The following is a 25,348-nucleotide window of genomic DNA, read 5'->3' on the forward strand; positions in this document are numbered from 1 at the left end:
GAAACACCTCCCTGTGAGGATTGCCCTTATAAGCTGCAGTGAAGGGGTGGCTTTGAAGAATGACAATGGAGAACAAAATATCAGCCGTTAAAACAAAAAAATCAATATTCTCTGGTCTTCTAAGTCCTGACTGTAGACATTTGGGATGTATTTTTCTTCTAGTGCAGGCATGTACCAGCAGCCCCATTGATTTTGTGCTTGTATCAGGAGGATGATCTATACCTCTTCTGGAGAGATGCAAGATCTCTGGACATAACCACTGAGATTTCACAGCAAGATGTATCACGATTGCTATAAAATCACAATTTATCTGCAAAATTCCCTTTGACTGAGATAACATATTGCCAGGAAAGTGAAGCTGCTATGATTTTGTATAATAGTGCTCATGACATTTATGCACCTTTGCCTCTTGCATATCCACTGTGAACCGACGAGTACCTCAAGTCCAGAATGTAAAGGTGCATGATATTTACAAATCACAGCTTTTTCTACAATTTACTCCATGACAAGGACAGAGTCACAGATGGAATGAAGAGTTGCAGTACTTCTGTCTTTTTCTGGAGGTTTTCACATTTGTAGCACAGCACAGACATAGGTATGCTCAGTACCAAAGGGGATGCTGAGCTATTCAACGTGCCCGTGAAAATCTGTGTGTTATCTCAGTTCTCATTTGAACAATTCCTGCTTCATTTCAAAGTGCCTGTTAACAAATACTGTTTAGGATGAGAGGGGTTTATTTTTTGTCTTCTATGCCCTCCAATCATGTTATGTTATTTCTCTTTGTCCAGCTTAATTTATCTTTTCAGTGCAACTTGTTTCATTTTTTAAAAAGTTCATTAAGTTAATGATTTGGTATTGAGAAACAATGTTTATTATTCCCATTTTTCTAGAAATTTGAAGATTTTAATTAAAAAAAAAAAAAGATGATTTCTCTAGCTTTCAAACTTCATTAGTTCAAAATGCATTTTAATTTCATTTCTGGTTTTTAGTTTCAATCTGAAGGATTTAACTTTAACACAGGTTCCCATATCCTCCAATCTTGAAAGAATTAGTAAGATTTTAAACAGTTAGTTGGTGGACAGGATCCTACAGAAAAGAAGAAAGTAGAAAAGGATGGAAAGATAAATCAGGAAACTTATAGAAATAAAATTAATTGAGTGTGTTTCTTTTAACTCTATCACTATTGTGGAAAATGAATTTATAGAAGTTTTTTTTTAAATTTATTTTAGCTTTGCAAGATAAAGCTAGAAACAGCACTTAAACTCACAGTGGATAGTCTATAAGTTATTTTTATGGTTGGCTTTACTGCTTGTTTACATGACGCATCTCACAGAAATAACAGGCATTCAAACACCAACCAGCCACTGGCGTTCAATGAAGCTCATTAGTTTTAATTGTATTTATTTGTATGCCTATTATAGTAGCACTTAAAAGCTAAAATTAATATTGCTTAGATTGATTTAGGCATCTAAAAGTGAGGTATCTAGACTCTATCCATAACCAACACAGACAACTGAGGATAGCGAGGAGTGCCACCTGTCTTAGAGGCCCTTCTGAGGAAGGATGGATCTCTCTACAAAGATGTTTATCTGCAGGCCGCTGGAGGAGCCTCCTGTAAAGTGTTTGCCCTCTGTATGCCTGCCGGTAGGCAAAATACCATGCTCAGAATAAAAATAAATTCAGTTAAATAGAGTATAATCAGGAAAGAGAGGGGCAGAGGTGGAATCTGTCACCCAGCAGGTCAGTGACACAGCAAGTAAAATAACTAGCCTTGAGCTTTCAGGCCCGTGTTTTATTACAAGCTCTCTCATCACCTTCATAGTCTGTGTGAGCCCTGCGTGTGGGAGTCACTGGGGGCAGGATGAGAGCCAGGATGGCCACCTGTAATGATTTAAAATGGGTGGGTTTATGCTTACCTGTTCAGAAATCACTGCTATACTTCGTGTCTTTCCCAACCAGGAGCACATCGCTGTGTTACCGGCTGCCCAGGGAGCAGTTTGAACTGGGAAAACGTCCCATTTAGACCTTACTAATGAAGCCCCTTTTGCATTACAGTTGACCTGGACAGGTTGAATGACGATGTGAAGCGCTACAGCTGCACTCCGAGAAACTACTCTGTCAATTTAAGGGAAGAGCTGAAGCTGACAAATGCTGTTTTCTTCCCTCGCTGCCTCCTTGTCCAGCGCTGTGGAGGAAATTGTGGCTGTGGGACTTCAAATTGGAAATCCTGCACGTGTGTGTCTGGGAAAACAGTGAAAAAATATCATGAGGTACTTTTTCCTTCGGTACTTTGTTTTGTTTATTTATTTGTTTATGTGAATTCTGAAAGCTTTTCTCAGATCTTCTTGTGGTGCTGTATTAATTACAATGTTGCATCTGCATTGTGAAGCTGGGCAAAAACTCACTGATGGGCAGAGATGCTCTTGTTTGGAAGAGGCCAGGACGTTTCAGTGAATGCCCACCATGATCAGTGTCCTTCCTGAGGAAAGAGATCTGCCTGGGCTTCCAGACAGCATGTAGCCCTGAGATGGAGCCTAGATTTAGTCCTAACATTGTTTTTGTTGTCTGTATTGGATCCCTGTTCATGGAGCACGTTCACATCTTCTGCTGCAACAGGCGGTGGAACTACAACGGATGCCAACAATCCCATGGGGATTTACATTTGGAGGTGGTGACAGAGCAGGGGGAGAGGAGGTTTATATGTGCTAGGAAGGGATGTTAACATACATTTATGGGTAAATTAAATTAGAAGTTGGAGATAAGTTCTGCCACCTCTCTACATGGATGCTACCATGTAACCCCAGTGAGACTTATGTTGGACCAATTTTCTTGATGAAGGACTGATTCAGTCATTTACTGATGAAAATACTCTTTTCAGTTACAGCGATATCTGTTCCTTGAGGCATTTGACTGTGCTTCCTCTTGGTTTATGCTGTGTCTCTTAAACTTATGGTCGCAGTAGGAAATGAAAATTAAGTTGTTTGTAAACTCTCTTCCCAGATTTATTGCCTGTAGGAAAGTTGAATCTTTCAGCTTTAGTTTTTTTTTTTCCACTCAGCATTTTTTTAATGCAAAATTCTGGATGAGAAAAAACTCCATAATATTTATTTGTAGCATTCAGAAAAAGCAAGTTCCCTTCGTTGGGGAGAACAAGGAAATTTTTTTTGCCTCTGAATCAGCATTTTCAAAACCAGACATAAACAGTGTTCACCGAAGTGAACATATCTAGGAAGTTTACTTGGTATGAGACTGTGAGTGTCTGAAAGCAAGTACCCATATGCCATGCTAACTTAATTTCAAACAGACAACTCTTTTAAGAGCCTCAGATGCACTCAAGTGCACTCAAGTCTCAAGTTAAAGGGAACTTTATGGATGTGGGCATGGGCATGGGCAACCCTGCCCATGGCAGGAGGACTGGAACTAGGTGATCTTTAACGTCCCCTCCAACCTAAGTCATTCTATGATTCTATGATTCTGTGATTCTATGACTTTTAATATAGAGGCGATGTGTGCTCGTAAAAGCTTTAACTTGGGAGAAATGGGATGAACTATCTGGAAGCTGTTTAGAGTCAGACCTTATGCCTTACTCTGAACGGTGTGATTATTTTCCGAGTAAGAGATTTTTCTTACCATTAAGTGCGCTGTCTGGCATACTTCACATCAGCTGAGTCTAGAGAATAATTAATATTTTATCTAATTTTAAGCAAGATGCAGGGGATGACCCTGGTAATTACAGAGCAAAAAGCCTTATCTCAATGGGAGAAAAGTGAATTGGAAAAAAATATATAAGTATGAAACACCTATATGACTGCAAGCTGATAAAATGAAGCTAGAATGTTTTGCATATGAATGAATATTCATACAGCATCATAGCATTATACAGCAATGCTGAAAGGCCTGGCACCTTCTTCAGAGAGCTGACGGTCTACCAGACACGATCAGTCATGGATTAGTTAAAGAGCAAAGAGGTGGAAGAGATGAGCAGTTTGCTACATGGGAAGTTACTATCTGTGGGTGCTCCTGGCATGGGGATTAAGCATTATTTCATGTATGATCAGTCTGGAAGGGGGTGAACAACTGAGAGTGGCAAGAATGACAGATAATGCAGGAGATAAAGTACTTTCACAGCATGGAAGGCTGCAAGGGTTTACAGCAGACCTGTGAACTACTTATAAGTGCTATTTAGAAAAGCAGCAAGCATTGGGACAAGTAGTCTTGACTATTAATTTATATACCACTGTATGTGAGAGGAAAGGAGGGGGAAATGGGGAATGGAAGCTGGAGAAAAGGTTGAGTGGTGAAGAGGTTCAGGGAAATGTTTGTTTGTTACAGAGATGGTGAGAAAAAAAAGCAAGTGACACTATTCTGCAGAAACAGATGTGAACAGAATAGCACAGCAAGCATTTATTATGGCTCAGATAAACAGGTGGGGTACTTGTATGGATTTCGACTGTTGGTGCTTAGAAGTATGCAGGCAGGTGCAGAAAAGATAAATAGAAGCACAAACCATACATCAGTGCAGACACAGCAGATGATACACATCAGAACTATTTTTAAAGAAAATGGCTCAAAAGTTTTGGATCCTTTCATTTAGAAAAAAACTGTCAATAAGAGAAGGCACAGTGAAAGATAAAAAGTAGAGAATACTGCCTATAGGACATTCAGGTCTTCTCCAAGTAATTTTCTCCTTAGAAAAAGACCAAATACAGTCAGAGGGAACTAATTTAAAATTATAAAAAGGAATTTGATTTTTTTGCACAGTAAATCTGTGTGGAATTTCATTACTTAAATATAAGACTGCACAATTCAAATTCAGAGCAATTCTAAGAGAATTAGAAGTAAAATATAAACTGAGAATCTTGTGTCAGAGCTTAGGCCAACTACTGAATAACAGAATCACAGAATCGCAGGGGTTGGAAGGGACCTCTAGAAATCATCCAATCCAACCCACTGACTAAAGCAGGTTCCCTACAGTAGGTCGCACAGGGAAGTATCCAAATAGATCTTGAAAATCTCCAGAAAAGGAGATTCACAGACTCTCTGGGCAGCCTGTTCCTATGCTCCATCACTCTGACAGTAAAGAAGTTCTTCCTTTTACTGGAATAGAACTTCCTGCATCCCCATTTCTGCCTGTTGTCCTTTGTGCTACTGTTGCTTGCCACCAAAAAGAGTCCACCCCCATCGACCTGATTCCCACAGTTAGGATGTTTATAAGCAGTGATGTGATTCCCTCTCAGCCTTCTCTTCTCCGAAGAGATCTCAGCCTTTCCTCATACAGGAGATGCTCCAGGCCGTTTATCATATTTGTTGCCCTCCCTTGGTCTCTTTCTAGGATCTCTCTCTTTTTTGAACTGGGGAGCCCAGGACTGTATTCCAGACATGACCTCACCAAGGCAGCGTAGACAGAAAACTGAGCTGCTAGAAAAAATTTTGGATGTAAACATGTTGTCAACTAGCTATTTTTCATCGTGTCTTTGGGAACATTGATACTGGAGCACTAGAATATCACACTAATCAGGTATTGGTCAGAATCAGAATGCCACAGTATATAAAATTAATCACTAAATTCTGGAAATTCAATATTCAGATTAACACATTATTGCTAATTTATTATGCTGCTCCTTTGTTCTCTGAAAACTGTATGAATTTAAGGCAAAGTTTCAGCTTTAGCATTACATCGCTTCTGAAAGTTTGAATTTAAACTTAATCCCTTAGGATGAATTAACAGCTCACTGAGCAGATACTTAGCCAAGCGTCTGCCATTAATGTGAGTGGAAGTCATACAGATAAATTCACGTATGACATGTTGAAGATGTGTCCATTAATTTTATTTCAAAATACTTTACACTTTATTATCATTATTATTATTGTTATTGGCCTCACACAGGCAGTCAGTTTTATTCTTTATTTGTCTCAACACTTAATTCTAATTCCACATAATCATCTAGCAGTAAATGTACAGAGAAGGAGCTTCTCAACACATCAACTTTAGGACCATGTACGTCCCCCTCTCCTCAGCTCTTGTGAGGCCCCATCTGCAGTACTGCGTCCAGGCCTGGGGCCCCCAGTACAGGAAGGTCGTGAAGCTCTTGGAGCGGGTCCAGAGGAGGGCCACTAATCAGAGGGCTGGAGCACCTCTCCTATGAGGAAAGGTTGAAGGAACTGGGCTTGTTTAGCTTGGAAAAGAGAAGGCTCCAGGGAGACCTCATTGTGACCTTTCAGAACTTGAAGGGAGCATATAAACAAGAAGGGGAATGGCTGTTTACGTGGGTGGATAGTGATAGGACAAGGAGGAATGGTTTTAAACTGAGACAGGGGAGGTTTAGGTTAGATATTAGGAGGAAGTTTTTCACTCAGAGGGTGGTGACACACTGGAACAGGTTGCCCAAGGAGGTTGTGGATGCCCCATCCCTGGAGGCATTCAAGGCCAGGCTGGATGTGGCTCTGGTCAGCCTGGTCTGGTGGTTGGTGACCCTGCACATAGCAGGGGGTTGAAACTGGATGATCATTGTGGTCCTTTTCAACCCAGACCATTCTATGATTCTATGATTCTATGCTTTATTCTTTATGAGGCCAATTTGAAACCCACTAACCTTAATCAAAAAGCCTTTCACTGCATGACAAAGGACAGAGTTTCATGCATTATGAAGTCCCCAGAGCCAGTAATTTTGTTTAAAACTTTTTCCTTCTGCTCCAGGACAAGGTCAACCAAGGTTCAAATGCAAGTCTCAAATTACTTTGATTCAGTTGCAAAGACACCGAAGTGCAAGACGGCCGAGCAAAGGACATTGTCTGTAGCAACTGAAAGCAAATCATGCAGACTCCAGATTTCTTTTTTCTTGCCAGATGAAATATGCCTAAATGCTTCATCTGTCAAGCTCCTAGACCCACCATAGCTATGTATGCCGTGAATGTATTTGACCTCAATGATAAAAAATGGTAAAAAAAAACATGTATAAGTTGTCTAGCATTTCTGAGCTACCCCGTACTCCACAGCCAGCATCCTGCAGTACCACAGCAGCAGCTGTACTGAGGTACATGCTGGCATCTCTGGACGCACCAATGCCATGTGGCTCGTTCTGAGAAAGGCTTACAGTCCAGAGAGATTTTCAAGGTTACCTTCTTACCTTCTTAGCTCTTGATGTTTTTCAGTTTCTGTTCAAAGCCTTAGAACTGTGCTCATCAATAAGGTCTCCCAGCATCCCCTCTTTGCTTCTGAGGACTAACAGCAATCACTTTTCCCCAGGCTGCTACTGCTGCAGTTCCTTGAACAGACCATGCAGCTCTTTCATATCATGTTCAATTGTAAGAAATAATGCAATAACTGGGAGAAAATGAGAATGCCCCAATAAGTGGCAACTTAATTGCCCTGACAAATACTAATATTAAGATATTGGGTTGTTGGTTTTTTTTGTAATTTGGAATTCTGCCATAACTTAACCAGAACACTCAGCAATTTCCAGAAATAAAAAGGTTCAAAGCTTGAGTAAACAGCTAGTTTTATGGGTGTTTTCTTTTGCAGGAGTCTTGTGATACTCTGTGGTTTTTCATTGCTTCTGGTTTTGCTTGAGACCAGAGCTCATGGACACTCAGGGCTTACCACATGGTGTCACGAACCCTGCAAACTAAACAGGCCTAGTGCTGGCAGTGTCTTAAAATGCCTCTCCCTGACAGCCTGCCAGAAGTGATGCTGAGTTATGGTGCAGGGCTCTGTGCAAAGACAAAGTGATTCATGGAAATGAATGTGGCACCCCTTAATCAAATGCTCACATCTAACTTGCTAAAGGGGAGCTGAAATGAAAGGATGATTCCCCTTGCAGTACATTTCTTTGGAAGTGCCTGGAGCTGCCTTTTAAAGAGTGAGGGAATTTGAACCTGGAGGTAACCCTCCCAGAGAGGCCAGGACTTTGTGCAGCGAGATCTGTGGCTGTGCCATCCAGCCAGTGTGCTCATCCGTTGGAGAAACAAGAAATCGGTTTCCCCATCTCATTGCTGTAACTGATGAGATGTGAAATGAGTTTCCGTGAGGAATAAACGCTCTTAAGGTAGCAACCAGTATTTGTCACAGTGCATAAACCTCCACCTACAATGTATTCTGCAGCGCAGCTAAGAGGCACATAAAGAAAAATAAAGTGGTAAAAGCTGATTGCATCTCCCTTACCTACTTAATTTCTCAACAGTAAAGACTGATGCATTTTTCACTGTGTATGTGTTGCTTTGTTTGTTTTTCTGCTTTTTTGCATTGTTATGCCTCTATTCAAGCCTGATGTTAACTGGAGTTTCAAAGGACGTACATGCAATTAATTCTTAACCACGAGGTTTAAATTAGTACTCATGTTGCAACTTCATAATGTCTTGCTGCCCTGCAAATGGATGGCAGAGGGGAAATAAGTCCATAAAGAGTGTTGTTGGGTAGGAAAGAACAGGGGAGAAAGTAAAGAGGTGGTACGGGACTTGAGGAAGGCAGAGAAGATGCTGCAGTGGTGTTAAGAAGTGAAACAGTTGCAATTTTGTGTTGTCTGTGCTTTTTTCTTTTTGTCTTCTTTTTTTTTTTTTCTTTTTCCACAGGGAAGTAAACCTTAAGCAAATCTTAAGGAGGCACTTAAGGAGAGCAGACAATAATTCTTACCGTCTTTACAGAGAGAAACATAACTACACAAAAATGACTCAACAAAGAAAATTGAGTGATTAAAAAGAGCTAGCATCATCAGACCAATGTGGAATATGGTTTGATTGTTGCATGTCCCAGAGCTGATTGTAGATGTACAAAGAAGACAGAAAGGTTGTTATGTCAATAAAGGCACAGAATTAACTTGACAAGATAATGCTTAGAAATACTATACAAGAAACTGCAAATACAAGGAAACAGAATGAGGCAGAAGTGACTGCTAGATTACTTGATGAATAGCAAGATCAAAGAGGTGCAGGGAGAGAATATTTTTTTACTGGATTAAAATGAAAGTTTTTGGGATGATATCTGGAAGTTAAGCTAATGACACAGCCATGATACAGGTCTGCACAGAGGGAGGTAGCTGGGAACAGGGAACACCTGTATCTGGTCAGCGACAAGCAAGGGCCAGAGCCATAACACTTGACTAAATGATGAAAAGTGAGGCTCCTGTTGCTATCTGGTATATCAAAAATATTGTTGCCTTGGTAAGCATTTCAAATTATTTACTTTTAAGCCAAATAATTTTTAAGAGCAGTGATTCCATGATAATAATCCCTTAGTTTGAATGCTACCATTGATGATCAAATGAACCCTTTTTATTCCTGATATCCTGCAATTACGCCTGGAAAGAAAGAGCATAACTTTAGGTCTGTGTTGTTATTTTAGGCTAGGGTCCTACTGGAATAAAGGTCCTTATGCTAAATTATGTACCACATTCCCATGATGCTTGGTTTCTTATGCTAATGGCACAACTAAACTATCTGTGACCTTTGGATGAGATAACTTTGAAAAATCGCTGAGTAAGATCTTTAGTCTGTATCAGGACATGAATCTGTGTTCAGTGTTTTGTGCTTTTGATGTGTCCTCTTTCATGAACCTCAGAGAAATATAATTTGGCTTGCATGCTAGAATGATGGTATTTTTAGATGAGCAAAAGGAGATTAGATCATGCTGAATAGCTGTAAGTTAAAATAAGCTCTGCAAAGTACAAATTTCACTAAAATATTCATCTCAAATTGGATCCAGAGTTGCTCCCCATCATTTTTCTATGGAATACTCCTCCAACCATGTATTTGGTAAACTATAGTCATGGTTTTGATTATTTCTGGTCTTCTTAGCCTCATCAGGGGAAAAAAAAAAAACAGTTTTGAATTATATTTTTATTGGCCTTTAAACTACTGATCAAGAATTTAACAAAGAATATTACTAGAGTTGGTATTAACAAATGCATAGGTCGCTCTGAAAAGAATGCTTCCTATTTATTTCCATGCAAACTACAACTGATGCAAAGAGCACAATAACATTATTTGATAGAGCAGATTCTCATCTATAAAACACTTTCTCAGTATCGTCACCACCGTTAGGTATGCATTTTAGCCAGTGATGAACAAGAGCCTGCATACTGCATTCATAAAAATCTGTACCAGTGGAGGTCAGTGCTGCGATGCAGTGGTCAAGAGTTGATAGTTTGTATGGGTTCCAGGAAATCCAGAAGGATTGCTACTTTCCTGTCCTAAAAGACAGTGGACATCACTTGGACATCACAGCCCCAGTTAGGGCTGTGTCTTAAACCTTTTCTTCAGTGGGGAATTCATATATCACCACTCCACACACTGCTGTTTTGACTCCTGCTTGTAGTGGAGACAGCACATCTTGGTACTGGTAACGACGTGATCCAGGAAATTGTCACCTGAAGCCTCATATTGGTTCAGGAGGTACTGACAAATATGCATATGGTATTCTTCCTGTTCATCTGTGAGCATCTGTGGGCACAAGGTTTGTGATATCCCAACTTCGCCACAATTGTTTCCAATGCATTGAAGCCAATATGCAGCTCTGTAACAGTTCCCCGGTTGTAATCTGCTGATTTTTGTGGATGAGCTGACTGAGATGCTCTTCAAGTCATGGCTGCCCTGAACATAGTTTGTCTTTCACATCACCGTCACCACTGCTGAAAAACACCACGCACCACTTCACTGTGTTCACATCCACTGTTCAGTCCCCATAAACATTCAGCAAGCATCAGTAAATGTCAGTGGGTGCCATGGAATTCCATTCCACACCTTTGCTTCATGTGCGCTTCCTTGTCAGACTGTCCCTCTGCTGCCATCTGTCACACAGCAACATATAAGGGAATACTGGTGGGAAGGTTCAACCTCTACTGCTGTACCACCAACATCCGCCTCTGACATCGCTGGCCCACATAATAAAATAGAAGGCATTTCTTTTGGAGCCATCCACATACTAATACATAAAGTAAACAATTATAAGTTAAAAATTTATATGAGCATTTTCATACATTCTTCTATTGTCTGAATTCCCTATTACTCCTTGCTTTTTATTAGAATAGAAATCACCCAGAATGGACTGCCATAGCTAAATGTTGTTTGATTTCAGAGGTAAATAATACACAGCAAAGAGAAAGTGGTTTTTCCCATATGGTTCTGCCCACCTAAAGCTGGGAGTCAGCTGTTGGGCTTCTTTCCTAGCTAACAGAGCAAGCCTAACACCCACTTCCAGAAGTGAGTGGTACAGGTGAATCATCTTCTGAAGTTTCCTCTGTTGATGCTTCTACTAAAGAAGTGGATGTACATCAGGGTGAACACACTATCTCTAGATGGACCTTTCCCTAGCAGTTATCACTGCCCTGCTTTTCTCAGCCCCTGAACGTGCCCTGCTAATCCTGAAATCAAGTTATGGAGTGCTTTTATATATCTGCTGTGGTTAGAAGGGGGAACTTCCTTTGTTCCACAGGCTGCTGGAAAGCACTCTGCTGTCCCCAGAGCAAGCCCTGATCTTGTATTGTATACCTACTAAAACACAGCTGTTCTCTGATGTCCTCAAACTGAGACAGTAAACCCCTCAGGTTCTTGGTGGGCTGTCCAAGTGATGGGGCAGCTTGTCTTAAACAGGTGCTCTCTAATTCCAGACTGAAGTTATCTGTCTTCAGCTTCCAGAAGCTGTTTTTGAGTGATGGCTTTGCTCTTCAGTTAAAAGAATCCAAATTCCGCGCATTATCAGCAGGCAAGACTGCTGTCATGGAAAATTGTGTAAACATTTTCTTTCTATTTCCTTCCCCACCAGTCCCAAGGAAGTTGCCACAGTCACCTGGCCTCAAAACCTCTCTAATGCTCAGGCCCATTTACAAAAAGTACTGTCCAGCATGTTGGCACACTCCTATGGATTTATCTGCATGAAGAATGTTACAAGCCCTGACACTTTTCATTGTATTACCCATAAATACCAAATCCATCACAGATATTAAGTCCTATGTCTTGCTTTTATTATTTTTTTTAATATGTTGCAGAGCTTTATGTCCATAACTAACTCAGTGTTTGAAGAGTGCTGTATGTCTGTAGTTACATGTTCTTTGTGAGGAACAGCTGGGGCACGGCAGTTCGGTTAGCAGTCACAGACATTGCTCCTTTAATTTGAAAACTGCAAAATTATTCTTCTTTTCACTCACACAAAATAAATTTTTTGAATGTTCCAGTCCTTCTCCATATTCTTATTTTCTTATAGCAGAAATTCTACTGACCCCATCAAAAAGGAAGCAATAAAGTGTCCTAAACAAAATTTCTTTGACCTCTTTTCATTAACTCTGTAGTTCCTCACCTTGAAGGAACTGACCATGTAATGAATAAACAGCGGCTATTTTCAGAAGAAAGGATTTTCTTTCAACTACCGTGGTCACAAGAAATGGCCTAACTTTCTGATTCTTTTCGATTCTCTGTATTTAGCTGAAACTAAAACTATTAGATGGAAGCTAGACTGAAAGCTTTGAACATCAGTTCTGTGATCAGCTATTAAAGCAGTCCAATTTCAGCTGTGTTCAAACACTGCTTTCCTGTCTTGTCTGAGGAAGTGCCTGCCAATTCATTTTTCTACTCTTATCAGCAAAGCCCATATACTGTGCTCATGTTTCTTAATGTAAAACACAGGGAAAATCCCCAAGCTGCCAGGAGGTGTGATGGCTTAAATACAGACCGAATCTTTGTTCTCATCCCGTTGCATACTTTCATTTGCTCTCAGTTGATAAAAGCAGATCTACCTACCCACGATCTTGCAAAGTGCCAATCACCAAAATTTTTCAGATTTTGATGAAAGGCTTCCTTAAGTAAAGAATTTTATCATGGATGGAGCTTCAGTAGCTGTACTTCATTTCAAAAGTATGTTTTCTTAAATAATACAAAAAAAAATATGTTTGAAGATGCAGTCTATTTTCAGTCCTTTAATAATCTTATAAGCCTGACTGAGTTCTTTTCCTTTCTGTTTGAATGACAGTGTGGTACTGTGGGTTGTTCTGGTGTCCATTGGGCTTCACTGCCTATATTCAGGCAGTCAAAGTTCAAAATCGATTCAGATCCACTATCATTCTGTTGCTTTCTCCCCTCTCCCCCCTTTTTTAATCATGTCTCTGCTTTTGTAACAGTGGAAAGCATTCACATCTTCCCAACAGGTTAAAATACCATCTGCGTACCTTTCTTAGGTACAGTCCTTCCTCTCAATATTAGACAGATGAAATGTGAATTTAGTCACACAAGGCAGGATGAAATAATACTGTGTTCAATGCTCATCTCTTTAGTTACATCCCATGGCCTTCCTATCCTCCAGGCATTAACAGTGAAGAACGTACAGTCTTTTCTTGAAGGCTTCACACCTACATCTCCCTTCCCACCAATTCTGCCAGGCATTCGTGGTTAATGTTAGGCATGTCATTCATAATTATTTTTTGGGAAATCCTAATTCTGCTGAAACTGCCAAAACTGCAAATGTTTTGTAAATCTGCTACTCAGCCTCTTATTCCCTTTCCTTCCTCAGAGTACCTTAACTCTTACACGATGTTTTAAGATTGAAGAACAGAACGTACTTAGTACTAAAAGGAGTTAATAACTGAATGATAATATGAGGCCTGTTACTCAGTGCTGACAATGGGGGTGTTTCTGTGGTTGTGACACTCATGTGACTTGAGTGGTCCCACTCCCCACATGACCAGTGGCTTTGGCAATGTTTGGCAATAAACAAGACAGACTTCTCTCCGCCTTGTGTGTGTGAACAGGCAGAACCAATCTGGATGATCAGTCCCTTTGCCAAGCACATCCTCACAACAGTCTGGCAAGAGGTGAGGTGTGTTGGTTCTAGTACCTCACTGGTGTATGGTTTCTGACATGATGTGCTTGAGGCTGCGGAGTGTAGAACCTGCTCACCTTCCTGCAGACACCTTTCCTCATCCTGCTTCCCATCAGTAAGTGAGTGATTTCAAAAAGAAAAGGGCCAGATAATGCCTCTGGTAGAACTGCTGATCTGTCACAGAGCCTTGAGGAAATAGTTTCACAGTCTCTGCCTGCAGAGGTTTGACAGTGATGCCTATCTTTTTGTGCAGTGTGTTGTGAGATTTAGGAAGACAAATGCTATGGGGAAGTTAAAGTGTTCTTATTCCAAACTCAGCTTGGGTACTTAATCAAAATGTACACTTAAGTTTCAGAGCTGTAATTTGAAATTACTACCTCTTCTGTTAAACTACCATAAGCATTTCAATAACAAACTAATGAAACAAAACAGAGTATTCCCTTCCCCTGGCTTGTACCACCAGGGGATGGGAATGGGGATGTAAGCTCTTACACAGATACCCCGAATCAAACAGCAGCCTCACTTAAGCATGCCCCTGCAAGCTTCCGTGCTGCTCAGCCTTTACCAGTATGTTCACATACATACACTATCACAGAAGATGAAATAGGACTCAACATTGTAGCTGTTTTCCACTTATCCACACTATTTTCATGAAATCAGTTTCATACAGTAATTTGGGTTGGAAGGCATCTTTAGAAGTCATCTAGACGCATCGCCCATTCAAAGTAGGGAATTTCAAAGTTAGATGAGACTGCTCAAGGATTTGTGCTATTAACTTTGACAATCTACAGGGTTTCCACAACCTCTCAGAGCAACCTGCTCCAGTGTTTAACCACTCTCACATTATTTATTTCCCTACATGCAAATAGGATTTCATTTGTTGCATCTTGTATATGTTGCCCCTTTTCTTTATAACCTTTGACTCTCTTTTTGAGTCTTGCAGTTATCTTGTCTATATGGTTTGGTGATGTGTTTTGTATTTGTTTTTTTTTTTTTTCAGAAGTCTCTTCTACTATGTACATTTCCCTAAGATCTTATTCTTGCTTTGGTTTGTTGTTTCCTTTCACATTATTCACAGTGAATTCTTAAGAGACTTTTCCAAGTAAGGCATGTATTTTTAAGAGAAGCCAATAATAATCAGATTCCAGAGAAACTCATTGGTACCTAGGTACAAATTTTGTGCAGTCTCCATTCCTTTTCTGCCTCTTAACAGGCATTTCAATTTTGGACCAATTCTAAAGATGCGCTTCAGAGATTTCAAATTGCATTAAAAAAACTTTGCTTGTTCTTTAGAGCAGAAATATGCATGAAAGGTGGGTCGGAACAATTCAAATATTTGTGGGCCTGGAAAGACAAGCCAAAGGAAACATATCTGATAATCAGCATGCGAAGGAATAGCTCTGGACATGGTTAGGGAACTGCATGATACAAAGATACCTGGGGTAGGAAATAATCCAATCTGTCAAAGCTCTAGGACAAACAATACAGCAGGGTGTCACAGAGAGAAAAGGAAAAGTTGGAAGTGTAACAAAAATGTGTTTTGATGGGCAGAAAGTAAAATCAAAGCTCCAAGATAGAATCCAAGCACCCTCCCTTCCATAAGGGGAAATAAAGAACAAAACACCACAGTACAGATGTGTTGCCAGGACAGATTGCCTAAAGGTTGTCTTGTGAACCTGCAGGTGGGTGTGGATCCATGGGCAAAGGTGTGTGTGCAAGCTGCAGATGAGGCTGGAGCTTCCCCAACACTCTCCTCTTCAGATCTCTTACCAGTGTTCTTTAATTGATGCATTTCTCTTCATTCTCCCAGGTGCTGAAATTTGTCCCGGAGGCTGAGCATCCCCGAAAGAAAGGCAAAGCAAGAAAGAACATGGCTTTAGTAGATATACAGTTGGATCATCATGATCGTTGTGATTGTATCTGCAGTTCAAGACCACCCCGATAAAAAAAAAAAAAGAAAAAGAAAAAACATAAGACCCACTAATTGCAGCTTACCAGACATTTACTTTTAAGCAGGATTGCTCTGAGGACCTTTAGTCGCTAATCATTTGAACTTTGCTACTAGCCTGCCTTTGCAATTAGAAGAAATGATTGCTGTGTTTCAGCATAGCTGGGCTGATTAGTGCCATGGCAGCTAAAGAGGCATATCATACATTTATACATCAGCATCCAGGAATTACTGTCACTATAGCTAGAGTCTGAGGGTTGAGATTTTCAAAGGTCACTTACCTTTTTAGGTGCACAAGGCCCACATTTGTTGTGTAAGCTGGCAGTGAAAGAGCATTTGTTGTGTTTCTGCAAATGTCTCACCGTTTCCTATACTCAAATTCTGCTGCCATTTCTACCTTTTGAACTCTCCTGTCAGTAGAATTTTGTGGGTATAAATGAAAGGAGAATTTGAGCCCATGCAATTGTAAAATGGTTAATCCAGCTATGAAAATGAACTTGCCAGCATCCCTTCTCAGAAGAGTGCTGTGCAATGAGAAAAATCCTTTATTACATGAAATAAAACACCAGGAGAGTCAAATCTCACTATCTGTCCTCAAGCAGATCTTGTGCCAAAATTAGTAAATGCTTTGCATAAGCTGGGACAATGGTGGTGGTAGGGGGTACAGGGTCACCTTTGCCACAGTGACTCTACAGGAACCATCATCCGTATCTTTCTGCAAGCATGGTGAGATGGGGCCTTCCAGGTTCCCTGTGGGCTGGGGCTGGTTCTGATCTCTGCCCAGTCCCCAATTTGCCATAGCTGGAGAAGTGCCACGTCTCCCTAAGCAGGCAATGAAGATAGGGCACTTGTTTGTTGAAAATATTGATTTGTGTTGTAGTTGTGTTACTGGGAAACTAAACTGTGCTTGAGATTTAATTATCGTTACTTGGTTTGGGGTTCGTTTGTTTGTTTGTTTTAAATATGGATTATTATAACTTTGTCATATATCCATTAATCTTAGTTATCTGAGGCTTGTTGTTTCACTTCAGCTACGTGTATTGCCATGGTTAAACTGTTAACAGTGAATTTCTTTTAGATTGCATTTTGCTGAGGCGTATTAACTCATTAAGCAATGTCTGTCTGTCATGGAAAATGTGCATCATTTATTCACGAGCACAAGAATATTATAAACACCACCTCAGAATAAAATAAGCACTGTAAAAGCTACGACATAGCTTCCTATGCCTTTTTAAATATTATGAAAGTGCTCTCCATGAGAAAGGAAAAAAACATCCTTCAGGCTAGCTTTAAGGCTATAAAATGCTGCTCCAGAAACTGTTCAGAGTAAAACACAGGCAGATTGAAGTTTATGGAAGAACTGGAGTTTTTATCATGAATGTAGCAGAAAGAATGGGGTGGCATGTTTAATGGTTGAGGTTTTATATTTAACAGCAGATACAGACTGCAGCGGTTCATCTTGTTCATGTTGCCTCTTGGGTTTCTGCCTTTCTGAAAGAGCCAAGTAGTTTGACATTAGTGGAAACTGGCATGTGCTATAGTATAATACTGAGATTCTTTAAGCCAGTATGTTTTAGTAATATACGGTTTTGTTATAGAAGTGCAGTAATGTTCTAACAGCCTCTTTATCAGCTCAAGTATTTTATAAGTGCTCTTTTATAATTTTAACAAACTTTACTGAAATGTCCCTTAGAAATGCTGTGTTGCTTTCCTTCTTGTATTTTAACATTTAAGATTCAAAATGTGTGGGTTTTTTTTTATTATGATTATTTATATTAATTTTTCCTCTCTGGCTCCCAGATGTCTATTTAAAAATGTTCCCAAATGCTGAGTTGGGAAGTGATTCATCATTTTTCAAAGCAATTCACTTTAAAAGAACAACACTGTAACCAAAGATTGCCAGCTTCATTTCTTATTTCAGAACTGCTTAAAAAAGACTTCATTCTTTTTCTGTCTCTAGCTTTATAACAGGAATGACCCAGCCCTTCCATAATTTTCAGCTAATTTGGGAAGAATATTGCATGTGAGATCTTGACAGTACTGATTGTTTTTGAGACTGCGCACTCTCCCTAGCGTATATTTCTGACTGCGTTGTACTGCAAGTATGCCGAAGCACTCCAGCCTGATAGCATCAGTGGTAGGAAGCAACTGCCTCATGCCTTTGTGCTCTGAGTGGTCCTGTAATTCTGACCTCTCAAAGGAAGATGCGAATCAGGCATCCTCTGTGCATGGCATTCCCTACACATCTCTACTTGTTTGCCCAGTCTGCATCCCAAACAGCTCTGTCCTGGGGGGTATTCACACTAAGTCACCTCAGTGGGCAGCAGGGAGAAAGATGGTCCTTCCCAAGCGTGCCTTAGTTTGAAATCACACAGTGTGGGAGTTTACTCTCTTTTCACCATGTAAGAAAGAGACTAGAAATCTGATTTGGGCATCTTAAGGGAGATAGAACCAAGGCAAATGGTGTGAAACACGGAAAACGCTGTACAGCCAATAATTTGGCTAACTGAATTTGATGCAGGCAGCAGTGGATGCTAGGATCCAGCAGGAAAATTCAGCTGTAAAAGATATTGCTATGATAGGGATTACCCTCTTAATGTTTAGTTTCTTGAAAGTACACTCAACTGGTCACAAAATTTGAAGCATTTCCAAACTTCTCAGCCACATGCTATGCTGACCCCGGCGAAATCAAGTACCAGCCAAACTTTTCCTTTTTTATTTATTAGCAGAAATTGTCAAGATGTTTTTCCACACCTTTATTTCTTTTGTCTGTGTAATAATTGCTATGCTCTTTACATATTGTTTTAATTTAAAAAACAGTGCTATTAAAAAATATATAATTTTTATTGGTGGAATTGGAACCCTCTAAGATAAATACATTTTCTAAAGAAATAATTTCAAAGCCACTCGCTAGCTTTTTATTTAGTGTATTCTTCTGGGACAGAGCCTACTTTCTCAAGTGCAATCTCTTCTTTTTTTTTTTTTTTTGTTATCTCAGTTAAATGCAGCTCTTGTAGCATTATTTTTTACCTTATGCAGTATGTAATGTGTCTTATCTTGATGAAAAAAAAATAAATACTGCTTTTGAAATAAGATGCTTTGCGTGTTCATTCAGAGTTCTGATTAATTAAGACCCCGCAATTTACTGGAGGATATTTCCACAACAGGACACCATCCAGATGAGGTATCTGAGAGACTTTTAGCAGTAAGATCCAGGAATACCATCAGGGAAAAACCCGAGTGTGATTTTATGATAACTGAGTTTAAACCCCAGTGGTAGAAAAGCTTCCTTGTATAGCAGCAGCAGCTCAACAGTCCTGTCCTTTGCTATTCAAAGAAACAATTCATATATTCTTCTATCTTTTTTTTTTCTTTTTCTTTTCTTTCCTTTTTTTTTTTTTTTTTTTGTAAAAAAAAAGGACTGAACCAAGGCAGACAGAACAGACATTCCCAGACAAAAGGAACAGTTATCTTGTGCACAGTGAACAAGGACGTATTTAATGGTTGGAGAATATTTTTGCCCATCGTAAGTGCACTGAGTATCCTATATAGACACTGAGAACTTGTATCGCAGGAATAGGAAAGTGTGCAAGAATGGCATAAAGCTCCTTCAGTCTGGCGTTGCTTTGTACCTATAGAACTAATAGCTAGCTAACATTATCAGATTGACCTTGTGCTCGTATGAGTGACAACTTTAATAGATCTGCAACAAACACAAAAAGCAGCTCTCCATCTTATCAGCTGAAAATGTACCAGGTTTCTAAGGTCATTGGAAACACCTTTTCCTATTTGTTTAAAATAATATATTTTTTTAAAACATTTTTCTTCTCATTTAAGGAGCCCACAGAATCTTTTGTAGTTAATCTTAAGTTTTGCAACAGCTGTGAAAACACCTTTCTGCAAATCCATTTATGATTTCCCTTGCTCTTTTGTGGAGCTCAGTCACTCTGCTGAAATGTGAATTCAGCAGATGTCCAGTTTGTTCTTATCCTCCTGGGGACTCCAGTGCAGCAGCTAATGAAATGAAGAAATCAGTATTCTGGTCTCTCATTCTAAGAACTATAAATTTGTTTATTGACTGTCTTGATCAAATGTGCTGAAATACATAACATTTATAGTTTATTTGACTATTCACTGACTGACCTTGAATATCTGCCTTAAGTGTTTAAAGTGCAAATTAGATTTTGCATTTCTTCTCCAAGACTTCTTCAATAAAGGGAATTCCCAAACCAACAAATACTCTGCCGTGTGTACTAAGAAGGAAGTATTCCAGGTTTTAGATCGTCTTCTAAAACTGATTTGACTTCAGACTTGGTCTGAAAATCACTTATAGGTAGTAAAAATGATGCTTCAAAGCCAAATTTATAAAACCTTATTTTTCAAACTGAGTTTCAAAACCTCATTTATGTATTTCTTACATAAAGCTGCTGTCACACAGACATGCTTTAATAAAAATGGAATGAGTTACATAATAACAGTGACTGTATTTGATGCTCCATTTCCAAGCCAACGAAGGATTTCTGCCTGAGTTGAAAGAATTTCAGTTTCAGAACTGGTATGAAGAGAACAGGATAAAGAAGAGCTGGGTACCTTCCAGATATTTGATGGAAAGTGTGGTGACAGAACAAAAAGCCCTTAACTTTGATTCATGGCATTTTTGTTAGGTAAGTAATAAGAGCAGACATCTTAACCTTTCTGGCCTGTGAGTTTGGAGAGTATCATCTTAAGCAGTTGATGCACTGAGATCTCCCACTTCAGTCTGAAATCAATTTACCCTCACTGAGGTGAAGGTGACCTTGGAAACAATCCTATCAATACAGTTCTGTCAAATCTTTCTATCCACTGCCACAGTCACAGCTTTTTGCCACCTCAGCACAAGAAAACAGAAAAAGGAAATACCAACCTGGTTTAGGGATTTCCAAGTCAAACATGAAGAAAGAGGAGATCCTCCCCCAAAGTGGAGAGTCACTGACAGACATAGGTGGGAGAGGACCTCTGGAGAAGGCCTTGTCCAACCTCAGCTCAAAGCAGGGCTACCTACAGGGGGCTGCACAGGGCTGTTTCCAGTCAGATGTTGAATATCTGCAAGGACCAAGACTCCACTCTGCTCTTATGTTTCATCTAGAGCAAGAGGGAGGGAGTAGTTTGCTTTATGAAATGCATCCTGAAAACAAGAGAGAGAGAAATTCCTGACAAGGCCTTGGACTTCCATTGAGGGCTGTGGCTCAGAGAAGTCTCTCCAGGCATAAGCGTCCAAACTTTTGCCTTGCCTGGGCCACAGTGAGCAAAGAGGAATTGTTTGTGGACAATATTTGTTGCTGCAGAGTGATGACTTTGTGCCTGGGTGTGAGCTGGGCTGCTCAGCAGGGATGAGCTGACACCATGATGGCTGCAGGTTAAACGTGTCTGCTTGAGTCCATAGACACAATATCCTGCCAGGATCTGGTAGGATTTTGAGCTCCAAGCCCCAAACCTATTCAACAGTACAGTGGTATGAAAATTCAAGGACTTTGTCAGGTGTGGGGGGAAGAATCATGCATCACTGCAGCACAATTTTCCTCCCTAAGTGTAGTAAATTTGTGGATCATTAACAAAACAGACAGAGCTTGTTAGACTGTAGAACTAAAGATCCATCCCTGCTTACATGAAGCAACAGAGGGGCACACTGGCACATGGGGGATCCCCAGTCACCTCAGTGAGATGGAGTTTCAGTGACAGACCCCAGGCTGGGAAACAGTGGCCAGAAGCCCATATGCCAGTGACTGGAGAGACTCAAGTGTGTGCACATTGTGAGTCATCTCTATGCAAGCAGTAATGAAGATCCAGCCTGATGAGCTGGTGAATTGGGTAAGAAGCCAGGTGCCACGTAGCAGGTGCCTGTAAGTTTGGCCAGATGGGGGTCTTTGCTTGGGTGTCACAGAGACCAAGGGGTTGCAACTGGATATTGGGGAGTTTGTTACCAGTGGGGTCACTGCTCTGGACCAGAGACATCCATCTATGTGTGTCTGTGTGGGCAAGTGGGAGACCAGAGGATCCATGGACTGGATGTCAGACCCCAGCTACTGGAGGGATCTGCCTTGTACACATGTACGTACATTTTCCACCATCAGGTTTCATCTTGATCACAGAATCACAGAACCATAGCCAGTGCTCCGTCACCCACACAGTAATGAATTCTTTCTTGATGTTCTGAGGGAACTTAACTGTGTGCCAGTTTGTACCCACTGCCTCTTGTCTTGGCACTAGGTATCACTGACAAGAGCCTGGCTCTGCCCTCATTGCACCCTTCCTTCAGATATTTATGGACATTGATGAGATCCCCCTGATCCTCCTTTTCTCTAGTCCCAGCTTCTTCACACTCTCCTCATATGAGATATGCTCCAGTTGTTTGATCATCCTGGACTCTCTCCACTATATCCACGTCTCGCTTGTACTAGGGAGAAAAGAGATGGGAATTGGATGAGGTGACCAGTGCTGTTTGTGACTGACTGCTGTTCATCCATGTGCTCAGCTGCACACACAGGTGTATCCATGTGCAGTGTGTAGAAGAGAATGTTCCTAAAGGAATAGCTCAGAACTGCTGCTGTGGACCTCAGCACACAGAGAGGAGCTCAGCAAGCCATCACAAGGAAATCTTCTGTAAATTGTGAAAGGATTGGAGATTGTATTATCTCACTGCCTCTAGACAGGCTTTCTTCTTAGGCCATGGAGAAGCAAATTGTCTGCTTTTTCACTGGAATATACTTAGGCTGGCCTGCAGTGCAGCTCCCAAAGCATCCCCTGAACTCAGAAAGACCTGACAGGTGACATTCATTGCAACCTTTACATCAAAATATCAAGCCTTGGACTCTGCTGCTAATTTATTTCAAAAGGTCAAGCAAGGATTTGTGTGCCCTAAAGGAATTGATTGTTATATCTGTGGTGAGGAAGCTTCACTTTCATTTTTCAAATTATTCCTCATAAGCAAAATGCTGCAATTTTCTCCTTTAAGCTGTATCTGTACACCAGCTACACAATCGATTATCAAGTGAAGATAAGCCAGGTAGACCTTCATGAAAGACTGGGTTTTTTTTGTTTGTTTGTTTGTTTTCCCAATTAAAATGTAGGCACCGTGGTCCAAATTAAGACCCTGGCAAGAAAACATAAGCAAATTAGCTTCAAATTACCTGAAATCTTCTGTACTGAACAATGCAGGCTAAGTCAGCAATTTTAGTAATTGAAATGGAAGCATCCTTTAAAAAGTTCTTGAACACAAAGCTAATTCAAGGAGCAAATGAAAACCAGTCTTTGCATTTTAATATCACCAGCTGATACTGTGTTCAGGCCAGAATCAAGTTATTTGTAATTTATCTGAGTACTTATGTCTGGCAAGCATTTTAACAAGCTATGTAAATTTTACTAAGTACTAAAACTGCTAACTTTTGCCCTTCACAGCACTGCCACTGAAAAGCAGAGACCAAAATGAGGATGGAGCTCCCTGCATACAGCAGAGATCATTTGACATACAAATGTCTGTATTAAAAAAAAAGACCACACTTAGAGTAGCTTGCATAGATGCTGCAGAAGTTATCCTGATGCTGTCATATGTTTTAAGACAACAGTTTGCCTTTAGATTTTAAAATACGATTTTCCATATTCATGTAGGGCTCTCCTGAGTGGTTAAAAATAGCTGCACATTTGCAAAGTGGCAATCCATCTATAAACTACATTTGTGAGGCATTTGCTAAGTGAACTGTTATTCACATTGACACCTCCTGCTTTTTCCATGGAATTATGATTCTTGAAAGTACATGATATATGATGCTCAGTGACACTAGCCTTCTGAGTTATATACATAGCAAGTCCACAACCAGTTTGATCAAAAAAGCAACCCGACATGGAATCACAGAATCATAGAATCACAGAATCATAGAATCACAGAATGGCCTGGGTTGGAAGGGACCTCAAGGATCATCAAGCTCCAACTCCCCTGTCACAGGCAGGGCCACCAACCTCCATATCTAATTCTAGACCAGGCTGTCCAGGGCCCCATCCAATCTGGCCTTGGACACCTCCAGGGACAGAGGAGTTGGAGTCCCTAGGTGAGCCATATTATTAAGCTCCCCACATATCAGAAGTCTTCAGAAGCAAGGTTCCATTTCACATTCTTTCTACTTTCCTTTTGTTGCTGGTGGTGTTCTGCTGAAAACTCTGGCAGCTTGTAACTGAGTATTTATTTACAGGCAGCAGTGCAATATCACCACAAGCTAGAAAAACATTCAAAGTGCCTGCATCCAAAAATGAATACAAATCAAGATTTCACTTTTTCCTATTTTCTTGATATGTTATATTAGTTGGAAAAATAATGGAACTTACAAATTGCTGTAATACTCTCTCCTCAAATGTTGGCATTCTGCAAAGGTTTTCCTGAAATGCTGAAGATGAAATTTCATCCCAAACCATTTGTGTGGGAAGAACAGTTGAATTTCAAACAAGGTCACATCTGCTGATCACACCTCACATCCCCGCACTGACCTTGATCTGTCAGACCTCACTGTCATTGGTCAGTGCTCACTCATGTGCAATGGGTGCCAATAAAAACTGCTGGGAAATGGAGAACTGAGGAGCACTCAGAGAAACTGCAGATATCGCAGATGGAATTACTGGAAATAAACACAGAAGATTTTGCTGCCTTTTGTTTTTTAAGGGACACAGAAAATCTTTAAAAAAAAACATGGTAAAATATTTATCCCTAAGTTGTCCAGTCTAGATGATTCCAAGCTGTCAGTCATTCAAAGGGGCAAAGTGCCTATTCAAAATCACCTTTTAAAATCTGCATTTCTGTAGACTGCTACTGTGTTAATTTCCTCAGTGTTGGGCCCACTGCCGTGTGTGATGCAGCACTACCATGCCTAAGGAAGTAGTTGAGCAGGAAAACAGAGAGGGGACAGGAAATGCAAGTTCGAGAAAAGATTTCAGTTTGAAGGAATCTGTTGTGCAGTAAGTTTGATGGGAACTGTGTGAAGACCAGATTTAACCCTCCATGACGTTTACGTAACACAGGGGACTGATCTTATTAGTTGAGGAATGGGTCAAGTAGCATGCTAGAAATTATCCTTTGCCCACTCCAAATGCTCTCTGCTTCTTACTGTGCTAAAGAAATCCTAGATTACAGAGAAACAAATGCTAGAAACCATGCAGAAATTAAAGGAAAAGAGAGTTACTATGGTTTCTTATTTCTAATGCAGTATTTCTTAGCAGCACTGGCAGCATGATAGAAAAGACAGCATTTAATTTACTGCTGCTTTCAAACTGTAAAGAAACTCTGAATTAATTTTGTTTCCACCTTGTAAACAAAGATAGTTTCCAGAGTCTAAAAACAGTTTTTGCTACAGTTTATTTCTCAAAACTATTTTTTTTTTTTTTAACTATGCACATTAAATGTCTGGAGTGAGCTTAAAACTCTTGTTTCTGAGTCAGAAATGAACATAAGCCAAAAAGATCACTTGCAACAACTGTTCCACAGTGAGGAAGAAATAGTATTATACTATTCATAAACAACACAAAAACCTCAAGGATCAGAGGTTAGTATGATTTTGAATTTAAGGTACCAATTTAAA

The 25,348-nt window shown here is 40.1% G+C and overlaps 1 protein-coding gene across 1 annotated transcript in view; it reads left to right on the forward strand.

The window, feature by feature from the left end:
• Positions 1 to 18,842, forward strand: part of PDGFD (platelet derived growth factor D) — a gene marked incomplete at its 5' end in the record, with an annotated part of 32,824 nt that extends 13,982 nt beyond the window's left edge. The window contains 2 exon segments of the mRNA XM_010729017.2: positions 2,056 to 2,270; positions 15,612 to 18,842. Of these exon segments, the coding sequence (XP_010727319.1) occupies positions 2,056 to 2,270; positions 15,612 to 15,746 (350 nt within the window).
• Positions 18,843 to 25,348: the final 6,506 nt, after the last annotated feature.

The sequence above is a fragment of the Meleagris gallopavo genome, chromosome 1 (assembly GCF_000146605.3).
Source record: "Meleagris gallopavo isolate NT-WF06-2002-E0010 breed Aviagen turkey brand Nicholas breeding stock chromosome 1, Turkey_5.1, whole genome shotgun sequence".
In the NCBI taxonomy this organism is placed as follows: domain Eukaryota; kingdom Metazoa; phylum Chordata; class Aves; order Galliformes; family Phasianidae; genus Meleagris; species Meleagris gallopavo.